Raw genomic sequence first — 18487 nt, 5'->3', positions numbered from 1 at the left:
GTTCAGGCACATAATTAGTGGAGCCATGCCTGCGCAGCTCCACTAATTAGGTGGGTGGCCATTCATTCTCTCATGTGCAGCCGCCCCCAGGTTCACACCTTAGAGGGAACTATCTGCGGACCACCTGAATGGAACTTGGACCACAGTTTGAGAACCTCTGGTCTAAAACAAGGCAACATAAGGGTACATAAACCATTATGCTGGTAATAGTCACCATGTAGTAAGACCTTCATCCAACCCATGTATATGTTCTGGGTTCAGAAGTAGTCAAATTCCTTCCACATCCCTATATCTGTTCTAGATTCAACCACCACCTCCTCCTCGCCCCTTTGGTACAACTTCCTGAACACGTTTCTTTTTTGTTTTGTTTTTTCAATTACTTCTTTAACTGTGTCATTTCTAATTTATTGGGAAAGTCTTAAGGCATTGGAAAAAACACATATCTTGACTCATAAATTCACATTGCCAAATTCAGAGTGCTACACAATAATCACCAGACAAAGAAGCTTTACTCCGGCAGAGTCTGGAAAGCCCACTTTTTCTACTCTTATTGGTCCAAGGGTAGGATTTGCTCAGCTCATCAGAGTCACTCGGTCCTGGAAGGGGTAATTCTAATGAGGCTCCCTCTTCAGAGGAGACACAATCCTTGGTTGCCATATTCAGACCCTGGCTGGAACACCACAGCTAGGAATCCATCTATAATGGAAACATAGAAGAGACCAAGGAGATCAATGATTGAGAGAACACTCCACGGCATACTGACAGCCATCAATGTTCCCCAGTTTGCACCACGAAAAATAAAGACAGGGTGAGGTGAGGACAAGATTTTCCATGGAGAGATAAGCCTTTGGTGTGGCTCTCCGCTGCTCACACACTACTTTTACTGTTGTTCCAGTATTAGTCTTCCTTAAGGAGACCCACCTTTCCCTGAAAGATTCATTTCTCAGCAATCTTTATTATGTATAACTAGCTATTTAGTAGTTTCCAAATTCACAATGGAAGAGACAAAGTAAATGCTACACTCTACATTAAGTGTCTCTCCTCTACTGATATCACTTTCTTTAAACAATAAAAGTCTTAGGGCTTCAGACAAGTCTTAGACGTTTTGTAACTATCCATAGAGAGTACAATTCAGCCACATCACTGTTAATCCAATAGCTTCATCAATCTAACAACTGGAGACACAAAAGAGGTACATATGTCCCCACAGAATTCATGTGCTTAATCTTCACACACACAAATATATATATGCAAAGGAGAATTAAAATGGTCAGTTACATATAGTTAAAAATTAGAGCAGTCCATTAGTCGCAGTTAACTCACGCGATTAACTCAAAAGAATTAATTGTGACTAATTGCACTGTTAAACAATAGAATACCAATTGAAATGTTTTAAATATTTTTGGATATTTTTCTACATTTTCAAATATATTGATTTCTATTACAACACAGAATACACTTTATTATTTTTTATTACAAATATTTGCACTGTAAAAATGATAAACAAAATAAGTAGTATTTTTCAATTCACCTCATACAAGTACTGTAGTGCAATCTCTTTAATGTGAAAGTGTAACTTACAAATGTGGATTTTTTTTGTTACATACTTGCCCTCAAAAACAAAACAATGTAAAACTTTAGAGCCTACCAGTTCACTCAGTCCTACTTCTTGTTCAGCCAACCACTAAGACAAACAAGTTTGTTTACATTTACGGGAGATACTGCTGCCTAATTCTTATTTAGATCACCTGAAAGTGAGAACAGGCATTCGCATGGCACTTTTGAAGCTGGTGTTGCACGGTATTTACATGCCAATACGCTAAACATTCGTATACCCCTTTATGCGTCAGCCACCATTCCAAAAGACATGCTTCTATGCTGATGATGCTCATTAAAAAAATAGTGCGTTAATTAAATTTGTGACTGAACTCCTTCGGGGAGAATTGTATGTCTCCTGTTCTGTTTTACCCGCATTCTGCCATATATTTCGTGTTATAGCAGTCTCGGATGATGACCCAGCACATATTGTTCATTTTAAGAACACTTTCACAGCAGATTTGACAAAACGCAAAGAAGTGTGAGATTTCTCAAAATAGCTACAGCACTCAACCCAAGGTTTAAGAATGTGAAGTCCCTTCCAAAATCTGACTGGGACGGGGTGTGGAGCATGCTTTCAGAAGTCTTAAAAGAAGCAGCACTCCAATGCAGAAACTACAGAACCTGAACCATCAAAAAAAAGAAAATCAAACTGCTGGTGGCATCTGACTCAGATGATGAAAATGAACATACATCAGTTCACTCTGCTTTGGATTGTTATTGAGCAATACCCGTCATCAGCATGGACGCATGTCCTCTGGAATGGTGGCTGAAGCATGAAGGGACATCTGAATCTTTAGCGCATTGGCACGTAAATATCTTGTGACACTGGCTACAACAGTGTCATGCGAACACCTCTTCTCACTTTCAGATGACATTGCAATCAAGAAGAGGGCAGCATTATCTCCTGCAAGTTATAACAAAACTTGTTTGTCTGAGCCATTGGCTGAAGTAGGACTGAGTGGACTTGTAGGCTCTAAAGTTTTACATTGTTTTATGTTTGAATGCAGTTCTTTTTTGGACATAATTCTACATTTGTAAGTTCAACTTTCATGATAAAGAGATTGCACTACAGTACTTATAGTAGATCGGGGTTCTCAAACTGGGGGTCAGGACCCCGATGAGGTCATGAGGTTATTATGTGGGGGGGGTCACGAGCTGTCAGCCTCCATATCAAACCCCGCTTTTCCTCCAACATTTATAATAGTGTTAAATATATTAAAAAGTGTTTTTAATTTCTAAGGGGGGGGGGTCACCCTCAGTGGCTTGCTATGTGAAAGGGTCACCAGTACAAAAATTTGAGAACCCCTGTGTAGATGAATTGAAAAATGCTATATGCTTTTTACTGTGAAAATATTCGTAATAAAAGTATAAAGTAAGCACTGTACACTTTGTATTCAGTGTTGGAATTGAAATCAATATATATGAAAATGTAGAACACATCCAAAAATATTTAAATAAATGGTATTTATTATTTTTAACAGTGCGATTAATCACAATTATTTTTTTTAATCGCTTGACAGCCCTATTAAAAATATATTGCTTATGCATTATCTATTTGCTAATGTGGCATTTTTATAGTTGCCCTCCAAATGCCCTTGTTTCTTTATACATCATTAAGAAACAAAGACTGGAAGGATTTTTTCTGCTTTAAAAAAAAAATTCCACCCTAGAGGGCTGGTTTGATGTTTCAGTAATAAATTGTTAGCCCTCACACCTTAACTGAAGGAGTTAGGGTGCTGAAGCTTTAATAAAAGCATGCTTTCTCCAAAATATTAGTCACTGAAGTTAACTAGGCATTAACACACACAACAAAACAAACTCCCCATCTCACCTGCTCAGCTTCTGCTCTCTAATTACCTCCCATTTCATCCTTTCACTACTTTTCCAGGGCCAGAAGTCTTGTCTATGCCAACAAAAGCACACACACTGTCAACGGGGTCAAGAACAGGTGCCGCGGGAGAGCGAGGTGGGAGGGGACCAGAGCTCGGGCTGCGGCCTGAGCATAATTAAGCAGCTCCCCCTTAGCCCGAGCCACCACACAGCATAGCCGTACCCCGTGGGCAAACCGTGTTCCGCCCCAGTTCAGAAACTATGGCGACAATAGGCGCCACAGGAACCTGCCCCCAATAACACCCACACCAAGGGAACCTGAGGCCAAACCAGCAGAGACCCTGTCCTGCCCCTCGCAACACCCCTAATCCAGGGACCACCTTCCACTCTCCGCTCTGCTCACCCCCACCGGGCGACCCACACTCTTCCCCCCCCCCCCCCCCCGAGGAGCCCCGCCTCTTCCCCCGTGGCCAATCTCCGCCCTACAGGGTCCCGGACTCACCACCACGGGGACCGTCCTTCGTTTCACTGTCCCCCGGGGGCCATAACTACCTCGGGCCCAACACGGCCCGCTCCCTGCCTTGCCCCCACCTCAAGGCGCCGGTCACTGGGAACTGGTGGCGCGTGTTAGCGCGACGGGAAGGCGGGAAAAGCACCGTCCCCACCAAGGCCAATCAAGATGGTGAGAAACGGGGACAGTACAGATTGACAGCCAGAGGAGCCAATCAGCTCCCGAGGCGGTACCCACTCGGCCGCTGAACGGTAAAAACCCGGTGTAAATGGTTGCTAGGGCCTTCTTGCTCCCGGCCCACGGGATGTCAGAGGAGGCAAAATTAATTAAGCATCTCCGATCGCGCTCCCCGCGCCACTACAGACTGCTGCGCAGCCAGGGTTGCAAATTGTAGTTGGATGTATTCCATATTGACTGGGTACATGTTACCTCAGGACGGATTCAGAGATAAAGTTTCTGAACACATTAAATGACTGCTTCTTGGAGCAGCTGGTCCTGGAACCCACCAGAGCAGGGGCAATTCTTGATTTAGTCCTAGGTGAAGCACAGGATCTGGTCCAAGAGGTGAATATAGTTGGACCGCTTGGTAATAGTGACCATAATATAATTAAATTTAATATCCCCGTTGCAGGAAACACACCACAGTGGCCCAACATTGTAGCATTTAATTTCAGAAAGAGGAGCTACCCAAAAATGAGGAGGTTAGTTAAACAGAAATTAAAGGGTACAGTGCCAAAAGTGAAATCTCTGCAAGCTGCGTGGAAACTTTTTTAAGACACCATAATAGACGCTCAAATTATATGTATACCCCAAATTAAAAAACATAGTAATAGAACCAAAAAAGAGCCACCATGGCTAAACAACAAAGTAAAAGAAGCAATGAGAGGCAAAAAGGAATCCTTTAAAAAGTGGAAGTTAAATTCAATTGAGGAAAATAGAAAGGAGCAAAAGCACTGCCAAATGAAGTGTAAAAATACCATTAGAAAGGCCAAAAAAGAATTTGAGGAATAGTAAGCCAAAAAGTAATAGCAAAAAAAATTTTAAGTACATCAGAAGCAGGAAGTCTGCTAAACAACCAGTGGGGCCACTGGACGATCGAGATGCTAGAAGAGCACTCAAGGACGATAAGGCCATTGCAGAGAAACTAAATTCATTCTTTGCATCGTTCTTCATGGCTGAGGATGTGAGGGAGGTTTCCAAACCTGAGCCATTCTTTTTAGGTGACAGATCTGAGGAACTGTCCCAGATTGAGGTATCATTAGAGGAGGTTTTGGAACAAATTGATAAATTAAACAGCAATAAGTCACCAGGACCAGATGGTATTTACCCAACAGTTCTGAAGGAACTCAAATGTGAAATTCCAGAACTACTAATTGTAATCTGTAACCTATCATTTAAACCAGCTTCTGTACCAGATGACTGGAGGATAGCTAATATGACGACAATTTTTTAAAAGGGCTCCAGAGGTGATCCTGGCAATTACAGGCCTGTAAGCCTGACTTCAGTACCAGTCAAAATGGTTGAAACTATAATAAAGAACAATATTATCAAACATATAGATGAACATAATCTGTTGAGGAAGAGTCAACATGGTTTTAGTAAAGGGAAATCATGCCTCACCAATCTACTAGAATTCTTTGTGGGGGGTCAATAAGTATGTGGACCAAGGGGATCCAGTGGATATAGTGTACTTAGATTTTCAGAAAGCCTTTGACAAGGTCCCTCACCAAAGGCTCTCATGCAAAGTAAGCTGTCACGGGATAAGAGGGAAGGGGATGGATTGATAACTGGTTAAAACATAGGAAACAAAGGGTAGGTATAAATGGTCAGTTTTCAGAATGGGGAGAGGTAAATAGTGGTGTCCCCCAGGGGTCTGTTCTGGGACCAGTCCTATTCAACATATTCATAAATTATCTGGAAAAAGGGGTAAACAGTGAGGTGGTAAAATTTGCAGATGATACAAAATTACTAAAGATAGTTAAGTCCCAGGCAGACTGCGAAGAGCTACAAAAGGATCTCTCAAAACTGGGTGACTGGGCAACAAAATGGCAGATGAAATTTAATGTTGATAAATGCAAAGTAATGCACATTGGAAAGCATAATCCCAACTATACATATAAAATGATAGGGTCTAAATTAGCTGTTACCACTCAAGAAAGAGATCTTGGAGTCATTGTGGATAGTTCTTTGAAAACATCCATGCAATGTGCAGCATCAGTCAAAAAAGCAAACAGAATGCTGGGAATAATTAAGAAAGGGATATATAATAGGACAGAAAATAATATCATGTTGCCTCTATATAAATCCATGGTACTTCCACATCTTGAATACTGTGTGCAGATGTGGTCATCCCATCTCAAAAAAGATATATTGGAATTGGAAAAGATTCAGAAAAGGGCAACAAAAATTATCAGGGGTATGGAACGGCTTCTGTATGAGGAGAGATTAATAAGACTGGGACTTTTCAGCTTGGAAAAGAGATGGTTAAGGGTAGATATGTTGGAGGTCTATAAAATCATGACTGGTGTAGAGAAAATAGATAAGGAAGTATTGTTTACTACTTCTCATAACACAAGAACTAGGGGTCACCAATGAAATTAATAAGCAGCAGGTTTAAAACAAATAAAAGGGAGTATTTCTTCACACAACGCACAGTCAACCTGTGGAACTCCTTGCCAGAGGATGTTGTGAAGGCCAAGACCATGACAGGGCTCAAAAAAGAGCTACATAAATTCATGGAGGATAGGTTCATCAATGGCTATTAGCCAGGATGGGCAGGAATGGTGTCCCTAGTCTCTGTTTGTCAGAAACTGTGAATGAGTGACAGGGGATGGATCACTTGATCATTACCTGTTCTGTTCATTCCCTCTGGGGCACCTGGCACTGGCCACTGTTGGAAGACAGGATACTGGGCTAGATGGACCTTTGGTCTGACCAGTACTGGGTTTACCATGGCGCCAGGCCCAGAGTCGGAAGGAAAGCTGCCCCCACCCCTGCTCCACCACAGCCCTGCCCCCACTCCACCGCTTCCCCCCCAAACCTCCTCCCCTGAGTTACGCATCCTGGGGGACTGCACGAGGGATCAGGCCCACCCTGCACTCACCAGGCCCCGGTGTGTGCTGTGGGGCGGTTTTCCCCTCCCCCAAAGTCCGGGAGCCAGGGGAGCAGAGCGGAGCAGGCTGGGGCCGGATCACTCCACTTCCCACTGCCCCATGAGTGTGGGGTCGGGCCCGCCCTGCAATCACCGGGCGGCAGAAAGTGGAGTGACCCAGCCCTAACCCACTCCATTCCGCCAGCTCCTGCTGGGGGGCGGTTCCCCCCTGCCCTCCAAGCCTGGGGAGAAGATGGAGCAGTGGGGAAGGGGCAGGGGTAGGGGATGGGGAAGAGAAGGGGCAGGGGAAGCGGAGGTGGGGGAAAAGAGGCAGTGGGGAAGGAAGTCATGCCTGACTAACCTAATTGCCTTCTATGAGGAGATAACTGGGTCTGTGGATGAGGGGAAAGCAGTGGATGTGTTATTCCTTGACTTTAGCAAAGATTTTGATACGGTCTCCCACAGTATTCTTGCCGACAAGTTAAAGAAATATGGGCTGGATGAATGGACTATAAGGTGGATAGAAAGCTGGCTAGATCGTCGGACTCAACGGGTAGTGATCAATGGCTCCATGTCTAGTTGGCAGCCGGTATCAAGCAGAGTGCCCCAAGGGTCGGTCCAGGGGCTGGTTTAATTCAATATCTTCATTAATGATCTGGAGGATGGTGTGGACTGCACTCTCAGCAAGTTTGCAGATGACACTAAACTGGGAGGAGTGGTAGATGTGCTGGAGGGTAGAGATAGGATACAGAGGGACCTAGACAAATTAGAGGATTGGGTCAAAAGAAACCTGATGAGGTTCAACAAGGACAAGTGCAGAGTCCAGCACTTAGGACAGAAGAATCCCATTCACTGTTACAGACTAGGGACCGAATGGCTAGGCAGCAGTTCTGCAGAAAAGGACCTAGGGGTTACAGTGGACGAGAAGCTGAATATGAGTTGACAGTGTGCCCTTGTTGACAAGAAGGCTAACGGCATTTTGGGCTGTATAAGTAGGGGCAGTGCCAGCAGATCGAGTGACGTGATCATTCCCCTCTATTCGACATTGGTGAGGCCTCATCTGGAGTACTGTGTCCAGTTTTGGGCCCCACACTACAAGAAGGATGTGGAAAAATTGGAAAGAGTCCAGCGGAGGGCAACAAAAATTATTAGGGGGCTGGAGCACATGACTTATGAGGAGAGGCTGAGGGAACTGGGATTATTTAGTCTGCAGAAGAGAAGAATGAGCGGGGATTTGATAGCTGCTTTCAACTACCTGAAAGGGGGTTCCAAAAAGGATGGATCTAGACTGTTCTCAGTGGTACCAGATGACAGAAGAAGGAGTAATGGTGTCAAGTTGCAGTGGGGGAGGTTTAGGTTGGATATTAGGAAAAACTTTTTCACTAGGAGGGTGGTGAAGCACTGGAATGGGTTACCTAGGGAGGTGGTGGAATCTCCTTCCTTAGAGGTTTTTAAGGTCAGGCTTGACAAAGCCTGGGATGATTTAGTTGAGAATTGGTCCTGCTTTGAGCAGGGGGTTGGACTAGATGACCTCCTGAGGACCCTTCCAACCCTGATATTCTATGATTCTATGAAGGGGGTGGGATGGGGAGGAGATCCAGCGGTGGGGAAGGGGCATGGGATGGGAAAGAGAAGGGGACTGGGGAAGGGGGCAGTGGGGAAGAGGCTGGAGGAAAGAAGGGGTGGCATGGAGAGGAGATAGACCAATGGGGAAGGGGCATGGGATGGGGAAGAGAAGGGAATAGGGGAAATGGGGACAGGAGGCAAGCTAAAGCACAGCCCTGTTAAGCAGGCCCATCAAACTCTCACCCTGAGAAGCCCCACCTCCCCTGCATCTGTACCACCCTGAGGAGCCCCCCCAGACACCCTCCCCACTTAGCCCCAACCACCTGCACCTGGACCCCCACCCAAATGAACCCCACCTCCCCTGCACCTAGACCCCCCTCTCCTGAGCTCCAAACACCTTCATCTGGATCCCCTGCAGAGTCCCATTGCCCCTGCACCTGGAACCCCCCAATGAGCTTTTGTGCATCCAGATCTCTTACTGAGCCACCCGCACCCAGATTGCCCCACAGAGAACTCTCTTACCACCACCTGTATCCCCCCACACTAAGTCCCTCTACACTTGGATCCTGCTTCTGGGCTAAGCCTGCTCACCCACACCTGGTGCGCCTGGCACAGGGAGGCAGGGCCCCAGGGTGATTCTGGGGCAGGCCTGGCCCTTGCGCTGGGTCAGGTGCAGCCTCACTGCCGAGTCCCTATCCCGGGGTGGGGTGGGGGAGGCTGCAGGGTAATCTCCCACTTCCATGCATCAGTGGCCTGTGCTCCCCACTACCATGTTGGAGCCTCCACATTTATTTATTGACAAATAAAATTTGCAGAATTTTAAAATATTGTACACAGAATTTTTTGGTGCAGAATCCCCTCAGGAATATGGGGTGCTGTGCAGCTGTGATGGTGGGACTCTGAGGAAGGTAGTGGGCAGTGGGGAGGTCTATGGGTGGGGTGTGCTGGGCGAGTGGTGTGGTGTGCAGGGTGCTGTACAGTTGTGGTGGGAGGCCAGTGGGAGAGGTCTCTGTGAGGGGTGTGAGCTGGGCATAGATATCTGTGGTGGAGGTCTCTGGGTGAGGGGGCACTGGGCATAAGGGTGGGGCACTGGGTAGGGGGACAGTGTGCTGTGGGCCAGCCCTCAAGGGGAAGGAGCATACTGGCAGCACAGAGCTGGGCAGGCCAGTGTGCATCTGGCAGCTGCTCCCGCCGTGCAGTGCCTTATTTCCCCCAGCCCACCCTTCACTCTGGAGACTGACGATCCCGCCCCCCTGCAACTTGCCCCATGGGGGCCCACAAATATGTTTGGCCCCAGGTCCACAAAAAGTTCATCCGGCCCTGGATCTGACCCAGTAGGGCCATTCTTATGTTCTTATGTTATGTTCTTATGAGGTTTCATCACATGACATAATATTTAATTGAATATTAATATTTAATTCATAGAGACTCCAGGACAATCCTGGAGAATTGGCAACCCTATGTGCAGCACTGCTGAGGTTAAACCACCTTAAAAATCTAAACGCTGCCCCAGGGTAGAGCTACCCCAGCCCAGTGTCACACTCGGGGGGGGGAGGGCAGAGCTACCCCATCCCAGTATCACACTCAGGTGAGGGGCAGAGCTACCACATCCCAGTGTCACACTCGAGGGAGGGCAGCTACCCCATCCCAGCTACCCCACAAACTCAGGGGCAGAGCTACCCCATCCCAGTGTCACACTTGGGGGCGGGCAGAGCTACCCAATCCCAGTGTCACACTCTGGGCGGGGGCAGATCTACCCCATCCCAGTGTTACACTTAGGGTGACCAGATCACACAGGTGAAATATCAGGATGCCAGGGGTTGGGGAGCATGGGGGGCGGAGCAAAAAAAAAAAAAGCTGGAGGTGGAGCAAAAAAAAAAATGGCCACGGGAGCTCCACACCCTGCCCTCCACCGCTTGCGACGCCATACAGCTGATCAGCACAAGCCTGAGAGAGAGGGGGGAAGAGGAGGAATGCAGCATGCTTGGGGAAGAGGTGGGGCCAGGGCGGGGATTTGGGGAGGGATCCAATGGGGCAGTGAGGGGGCAGGGCTGGAGGCAGGGTCAGGGCGGGGATTTGGGGAGGGATCCAATGCGGGAAGGAGGGGATGGAAGGGAGCGGGGGGGCGCGAGCCCCCTCCAGGCTCCGCTCCGCCTGTGAGCGGAGGCAAAATATCGGGACAATTCGCGTCCCGACCGAAGGTAGGTCGGGACGCGGGACAAATAAGCAAATATCGGGACAGTCCCGATAAAATCGGGACGTCTGGTCACCCTAGTCACACTCTGGGGGACGATGTGATGTTATTGACATAAACTGTGACCGTATAGATAATTGTTGCAACCATTGTTATATATTTGCAGCAAATATTGTACAAAGGTTGTTGTGTGAGGTGTCTATGACAAGGTTATGGTTTGCTGGTTATGATTATGCTATCTGTATGCATGTATCATTTTTGTATTTAAGTTATAAGTATTGGCTTTATACTGTCTGTATTTCAAACTTGTGCTATGCTTCTGGGTGACACCCCAAACTGTTACCCGAAATTGGGCCAGCTACTAAGCTTAGGGAGGACTAATGACCCACCAGAGTTTGGCAGAAAGCAACACTTTTATTATACTGATAGCTAAGCTCAAAAGACACGGAGGGGATCACACTCGCATACTCACACCCCCAGGACAGGCATGGCACTGGAGATGTCAGGATTCTTGAAGGTAAGTGTCCCACAGTGCAGCAATGGACAGTGCGATGAAGGTAAGTCTTCCCAAGGCACGATGGAATGCAACGTGGTGAACCACTGGCCAGGCAGTCCGGGCAAAGGGCCTTCACGGGAGGTACAATCTTGTGAGTGCACTGCTGAGCACATGGCCCCTTCCCCTTTTAAAGACCTGCTCCTCATGGTCTGAGACTAGAGATGACTTGGCCACTTCTGGTTAGTCACACTCCACCTCAGGCAGTGTCAATATAGTATCCATGCATTGGGTGTGTGAGCGCTGCCTAATTAGAGTCCCAGACACCTTGTCTACCTGGGAGCTCTTCTGATCTTCCAGCTGTTCAAGCAGCCCATTCATTCCACAAGCATTCCAGGAGGGAGGGGGAAAGCCACTTTTCCTGTGGCTGGGAGGGAGGAGGAGGAGTTAGGGCGGGGACTTTGGGGAAGGGGTGGGGAATGGGCGGAGTTGGGGCGGGGAAGGGGTGGAGTTGGGACGGGGCCGTGGTGAGAAAGGGGCGGGCCAGGGCCCCATGGAGTGTCCTCTTTTTTTATTTTTTAAATATGGTAACCCTAACTTCACAGGTATTCAGAGAGGGAGAGGAGACAAAAGGTGGTGGTGGTGGGGGAAGTGTAACAGACCTTTTGAGCATACAGGTTATACATAGCGTACAGATCACTGGTGCTCCTACAACACAAACAATGTGGTGTCAGCACTGCCTAGCCTGCTTGATGGCCCATTAAGGACAATCAGCTATACAATTGACCCATTGAGAGAAGGCAGATACAACTTGTGACTTGTCAAGACATGCAGGGACATGCCTATGGACAGAACTCTAAGGTTTTTTCCATGCTGGGTGGCTTGTGGTTGGAACAAAGAAAGCGCAAGCCACATGGCACAAAGGATTATAAAAGCAGCAGCATCATCTCCATTTTGTCTTCAATCCTGCTTCTAACCTCTGGAGGAACTTTGCTACACTGAAGCTCTGCACAAAGGACTGAATGACCCATCCAAGCTGTGGATGAACTCCAGAGACTTGATTTGAGCCTGCAGTTTGTTCCATCACTGCTACAAGCCTGAACCAAGAACTATGCCATTACCGTATGTAATTGATTCCATTTAGCCAATTCTAACTCTCATCTATATTTCTTTCTTTTCATAAATAAACTTTAGATTTTAGATTCTAAAGGCTTGGCAACAGCGTGATTTGTGGGTAAGAGCTGACTTGTATATTGACCTGGGTCTGGGCTTGGTCCTCTGGGATTGGAGAGAACCTTTTTTTCTTTTACTGGGGCATTGGTTTTCATAACCATTCATCCACATAACGAGTGGCACTGGTGATGATACCGGGAAACTGGAGTGTCTAAGGGAATTTGCTTGTATGACTTCTGGATAGCCAGTGGGGTAAAACCAAAGTCTTCTCTGTTTGGCTGGTTTGGTTTGGAACTCCAGCTTTGGGCTGTAACTGCCCTGCTCTAAGAAATTTGTCCTGAATTGATACTCTCAGTTGTGTCCCGCCAGAAGCAGCATCATTACAAGGGGATGGAGCTACCCCATCCCAGTGTCACACTCGGGGGAGGGGGGCAGAGTTACCCCATCCCAGTGTCACACTCGGGGGGGGCAGAGCTACCCCATCCCAGTGTCACACTCGGGGGAGGGGGGCAGAGTTACCCCATCCCAGTGTCACACTCGGGGGGGGGGCAGAGCTACCCCATCCCAGTGTCACACTCAGGGGGGACAGCTACCTCATCCCAGTGTCACACTCGGGGTGGGGGGCAGAGCTACCTCATCCCAGTGTCACACTCAGGGGAGGCAGCTACCTCATCCCAGTGTCACACTCGGGGTGGGGAGACAGAGCTACCCCATCCCAGTGTCACACTCGGGGGAGGGGGGCAGAGTTACCCCATCCCTATATCACACTCAGGGGGGCAGAGGTACTCCATCCCAGTATCACACTCAGGGGGGACAGCTACCTCATCCCAGTGTCACACTCGGGGTGGGGGGCAGAGCTACCTCATCCCAGTGTCACACTCAGGGGGGGCAGCTACCTCATCCCAGTGTCACACTCAGTGGGGCAGAACTACCCCATCCCAGTGTCACATTGGGGGAGGGCAGAGCTCCTCCCCAGCTCTCTGGGAATTCCTGTTGGAATTATCTATCACAGGGATGGATCTCCAGGCTGCATTTACACTCTCCTCTCCATGCCCATCCACTCTTTAAGGAGGTGGAACTCAGAGGTTTCAGCATCCGTTTTTCAACCTGACTATTACAATCTTCCTAGCTATTGAGCCTCATGTTACGGTAGTGACCTCAATGGAGGAGCAGGCACTCAGCAGAACCCTCAGGGCTATTGCGTCTTCAGCAGAGTTTAGGCTTTTATGAATGTGTCATATTAGCTATCTTTCACTGTTGTTAACAGTATTGGGTCCTACACCTGCCTATCACAACATGTGGTATACCTCATCCAGTGCATCAACTGTCCCCACAACAACTATCAGGATGAAATCAGACAATCATTAGGCTCTCAGACTCACACATAAAACTTATAAAAGACAAAATCACTCTATCACTCGTGGGCGAACACTTCTCCACAAAGTGATCACTCCATAGCTGACTTCTCAGTCCTTGTCCTCAAAAGAAAGTTGAGCCTGGAAACTTGAATTCATAACTGCTAGACATTAAAAATCATGGACTTAACAGAGACAATGATTTTAAGGCTCATTACAACAATTTGTAACACACCCTGCTGCCCACTATCTTTCAATTGCCCTAGAACTGCAGAGGTATTAATTGCCCACTTAGTTCTAAGCAGTATCCTATATGTATCCTACCCTTGTGTTTAACAATCTGTTTCACATTGTGTTTGGTCTCCATCCCCTCCTCTACATAGAATAAATTCAGATTTGGGTAATTTGCACATGCTGTTACTACAGTAGCATACATGTAGAAGTGCACTTGTGGAATTATTAAAATTTGGGTGATATCAAATTACACCTCTACCCCGATACAACGCTGTCCTCGGGAGCCAAAAAAATCTTACCGTGTTATAGGTGAAATCATATTATATCGAACTTGCTTTGATCCGCAGGAGTGCGCAGCCCCGTCCCCCCCGGAGCATTGCTTTACCGCATTATATCCGAATTCGTGTTATTTCGGGTCGCGTTATATCGGGGTAGAGGTGTATATAGATAGAAAATCAGCCGGTATAAGGAGATTTTCACAATAAGCAAATCTTCACACTTCTGTAATGACTTCCTTCCAAGTCAGTCTCATATCACTCCAGTATACTGAGTAAATATTAAAATCTCCATTTTAAATGAGGAAACCGAGGTGTGGCAAGATTGTGACAAGTGGGCAAGGAAATTTGGCATCATTGGCAGAGGAGAGGCAAGGGTTGACATTCCAATAGCATGTAAGAGATGATAGGTAGGGTGGAGATAGGCTACGAAGGGCCTTAAAAGTGAAGACAAGTAGTGTATGTTTAACATGACAGAGAAATGGGAGCCAGTGCAGGGATGCAAGGAGGTGAGGGGGTGTAAGATGGCATGTGTGAAAATGATCTTTGCAGCAGCATTGTGAATGGATGTAAGTGGGACAATATAGCATATCTATTAAAGCCAGAGAGAAGGTTGCTGTAGTTGAAATTCAAGATGATGACGTTTACCCATGTAAGTTCTTCGGGGCAGGGACTGTCTTTTGTTCTGTTTGTACAGAGCCCAGTACAACGGGACACTGGTCCATGACTATGGCTCCTAATCCCTCTGATGACAAATAAGAGCCATGTAGGTGCAAAGGAAATGATGGATCTTATAGACAGGGCCGGCTCTAGGATTTTTGCCGCTCAAAGCAAAAACAATTTTGGCTGCCCCCCCGTTCTTTAATTACCCCACCCCTGGCCCCGCCTCAGCTCCGCCCCTTTCCCAAATCCCCAGCCCTGCCTCCTCCCCCCAGGCTCTCAAGCCTAGGAGGGAGGGAGGGGGAGAAGCGGCACCTGCGCCGCGGCCACTCAGAGTCTCCCCCTCCCTCCCAGGTTTGAGAGCCTGGGAGGGAGGGGGAGACTCCAAGTGGCCGCGGCGCAGGCGCCGCTTCTCCCCCTCCCTCCCAGGCTCTCAAGCCTGGGACGGAGGGGGAGCAGCAGCGCGCGAAACGGCCGCTCGGGATCTCCCCCTCCCTCCCAGGTTTGAGAGCCTGGGAGGGAGGGGGAGACCCCGAGCCGCCGCGGCGCGCGAAACAGCTGATTCGCACGCTGCTGCTCCCCCTCCTTCCCAGGCTTGAGAGCCTGGGAGGGAGGGCGAGTAGTGGCGCGCGAATCAGCTGTTTCGCGTGCTGTGGCAGCAGCAGTGGAGGTGAGCTAGGGCAGCCGGGGCACATTTTTAGGGGCGGCATTCTGGCGCCGGCCATGCCGCCCCTAAAAATGTGCCGCCCCAAGCACCAGTTTGTTTTGCTGGTGCCTAGAGCCGGCCCTGCTTATAGATGTGTAGTAAAGCAGCATCAAGATTTAAATACATTTACTTGTTGCCTAACAACCATCAGATATGCACCATAGAGTAAAATAAAACAAAACATTAAAATCAGAAATAGAGATCCATTAGCCCACTAGGTCAAAGAAAAAGAGAAAAGCAAACCATTTGACCTGAGGCAAAGCACCACTGATCAACGTGAAAAGTAGAGAGTTGCACAAGATGTAAATTGATGCACCATTTAGCCTCAACATTTTTCTTGTCAAATTCTTTTGATCTCTTTTTAATATGCCAAATGGCAGAAGAAGCAGCCGCCGGAACCCTGCAGCAGTGCTAGCGCTGAGGCTGCTGCTGCCGACAACGAAGCAGCGTGGGTGGGCACCGTCCCCACCTCTCAGCTCGTTTGTCAGGGCCTCCCGAATCTAGCCAGCGGAGAACTACATCTCCCATGAGGCTGCGGATACTACACGCATGCGTCTGGGGTCCTACGAGGCCTCTGCAAAACAGCAGCTGAGCTGATTGGCGGAAATCCTTGCCCCACTCAGACCGCTGATTGGTTGTGTCCGTTGCTGCGACGGGGAGTGGGTGGGGGGCAGGAAAAGCGACATGGCGGCGGAGAAAGGAGAAGGGCCGCTGCAGGAGATGATGGAGGGTGAGAGCCCGGCCGTGTCTGGGGGTGCCGAGCCCCTACTCCCCTCCCAGGTCTCGCCCGTTCGCTTGCTCGCAGCAGCCGGGGGCGAAACGGGGCTGGGCCCCCGGGGCAGTCGGCGAAGGAGGGCGAGTGCTGGGGGCCGATGGGGTAGCCCATGGGGCGAGCGGGGCCGGGCGGGAAGGAGGCAGCTGATGGCGGGGATCTCGGGCCGGCCCTGTGCAGCGGCGTGACCGTGCCTGAGGTGATAGCCCAGGCTGGGAATGGCGGGGGGAACCGGGGTCTGGGGCGATGCTCGGGACATCAGGCCAGTTTCCCTGCCGGGTGTGGTCGGGCTGGGCTTGAGTCCCGTGGCCCGAAGCGGAGTGACCCGGGCTGGGCAGGGAGGGGGGTAGCAGGGTTGGGCCTGCGGGGACGGCTGGCTGGAGGGGCAGGGTCTGCCGGGGGTGATGGTGCCCGGAGAGCGGAGGGCTTGTTGCCGGGGTGCTGGCAACGGGGGACAGGTGGGGCCAGGCCAAGCTTTGGACTGGCAAGAGGGGAACGGCTGGGGTGCCGAAGGGGAGAGCGATTCCGAAGCAGATTTGAGGGATGGGGTTTGAAGAAGTACTTTGTGTTAGTTTCCTACTGGGAGTAGTTAGGGCTAAACTTGTTAAGGATTTTGGGATCCTGCTCTTGCGGACTGGAGATGAGCATAGTGTAGTGGTTAAAATATGGGATTTGCAAGGGAACTGGGTCCTGTTCCACCTCTGGATCTGGGTGTTCTTGGTGAAGTTGCTTGACCTTTTTGTGAATCACCTAAGCTATTAGTAAAATGGGGAGTGTTGTGAGGCTAATTAATCACTGTACAGTATCTTTTGATAATCAAATGAAAGGTGCTATAGAAATACAGCTTATTTGTAATCATGACTGAATCCTCTTTCCCATACTCCCCTCCCCCCTGCATGGGATAATGTCATATTTAAGGTCATTCACAGTCACATAAAGTTCTGTCCAAACCTTTGAGCAAGATGAATCTCAGTGCTCAAGAGGCCTTTGCTCTACACTGAATTGAAGAAGGCATGTAATGAAATTATGAACTGATCTCATGAGTTGTTGCTGGGGCGATGAGGTGGCCTTGTCGGTTGCAACAGGGAATGGTTGGTCTGCAGGCATTTTTGAAACCTTTACCACTATAGTACCTGGCATCAGTGATATTGGTCTGTAAAATATCAGCATTGTAAATGATCTTTAAATGTCACAGTTCTAATTCCATCACCTTAATCTTTGGATTTGCACTCCATTGATCTAAGAAATTTCCTTTTTCCTCCAGTCTTCTTCCCAGATTGTTGGTTTAGGAAGATGTGAAGGGAGGAAAAAGTGCTTCAAAAATCAAAGTAAAAACAAGGGGTAAGAGGACTTTTATTTAAGACTAAACCTTTAATTTAGTAAATTTAGGCTCTCTACTAACCTCATAGTGGATTACATGACTCTTGGTTATTGTACCTGCTTACTGCTGCGGTTTTCTGAAAGTAGCCTAACCCTGCTGTTATGTATCTTGCTCAGTTGACAGGCGGGTAGAGTCAGAAGAGTCAGGAGATGATGAAGGGAAGAAGCAAGCAGGTTGCATAGTAACAGACCTCAGTCAGCAGAGCCTGAGAGATGAGCAGAATGGGGAGAACTTAACAGGTACCTAATCGAGACTAATCGTCATTTTAAGGATGGACTTTTAATGCCATGTGTAATAAAATGTTTGTACCATTCCCAATTTTGCAGTTACTCTGATTATGTATTATATTTTAGTTAATTAATTACATCTGCCCTATGGATCTATATTTTGAGATTCACTTTAATTCTGGTCCTTTGTAGTATCTTTGTTTTTATTTATCTGCAAACATATTTGACTTTAAAAGAAATCTTCAAAGAGTTTATAGTATCAAAGAGAATAGGATTTTTCTGATGTACTTCATTATTACTTTTTACTGTGGAGAGGTTGTAGGCATTGTTCATTTTAAAGTCCTATTTTTGCTCCTCTCTTTAATCCTCTTAGCTCAAAACTAGCACCATTATATTATTATGTAATAGTGCTTAGTGGCT

At 47.9% G+C, this 18487-nt stretch overlaps 2 protein-coding genes across 16 annotated transcripts in view; one reads left to right on the top strand and one right to left on the bottom strand.

Moving 5' to 3' along the window:
* PASK (PAS domain containing serine/threonine kinase) overlaps window positions 1-4072 on the bottom strand; it is an 86084-nt gene extending 82012 nt beyond the window's left edge. For 8 of the 9 annotated variants that reach the window (XR_010590388.1, XR_010590387.1, XM_065557063.1 and 5 more), the window contains exons 1-2: window positions 3932-4072; window positions 495-696 (exon numbers count right to left, since the gene is read on the bottom strand). Coding sequence is in view for 7 of the 9 variants with exons in the window: in XM_065557063.1 (XP_065413135.1) it covers window positions 495-657 (163 nt within the window). In the remaining 2 variants the exon portion in view is untranslated. Of the gene's footprint in view, window positions 1-494; window positions 697-3430; window positions 3503-3931 lie in introns of all 9 variants that reach the window. The other variant, XM_005301121.4, reaches the window with a different exon arrangement.
* A 12198-nt stretch (window positions 4073-16270) lies between these two features.
* PPP1R7 (protein phosphatase 1 regulatory subunit 7) overlaps window positions 16271-18487 on the top strand; it is a 28391-nt gene continuing 26174 nt past the window's right edge. For 3 of the 7 annotated variants that reach the window (XM_024102493.2, XM_005301122.4, XM_042857640.2), the window contains exons 1-2: window positions 16271-16417; window positions 17957-18079. In XM_024102493.2, coding sequence (XP_023958261.1) covers window positions 16372-16417; window positions 17957-18079 — 169 coding nt within the window. In that variant the 5' untranslated portion in view covers window positions 16271-16371. Of the gene's footprint in view, window positions 16418-17723; window positions 17801-17956; window positions 18080-18487 lie in introns of all 7 variants that reach the window. The other 4 variants (XM_065557054.1, XM_005301124.5, XM_065557055.1 and 1 more) reach the window with 4 other exon arrangements.

The sequence above is a fragment of the Chrysemys picta genome, chromosome 9 (genome assembly GCF_011386835.1).
Source record: "Chrysemys picta bellii isolate R12L10 chromosome 9, ASM1138683v2, whole genome shotgun sequence".
In the NCBI taxonomy this organism is placed as follows: Eukaryota; Metazoa; Chordata; order Testudines; family Emydidae; genus Chrysemys; species Chrysemys picta.
The sequence above is the reverse complement of the archived record's forward strand: the minus strand, read 5'-3'. Positions and strand labels throughout refer to the sequence as shown.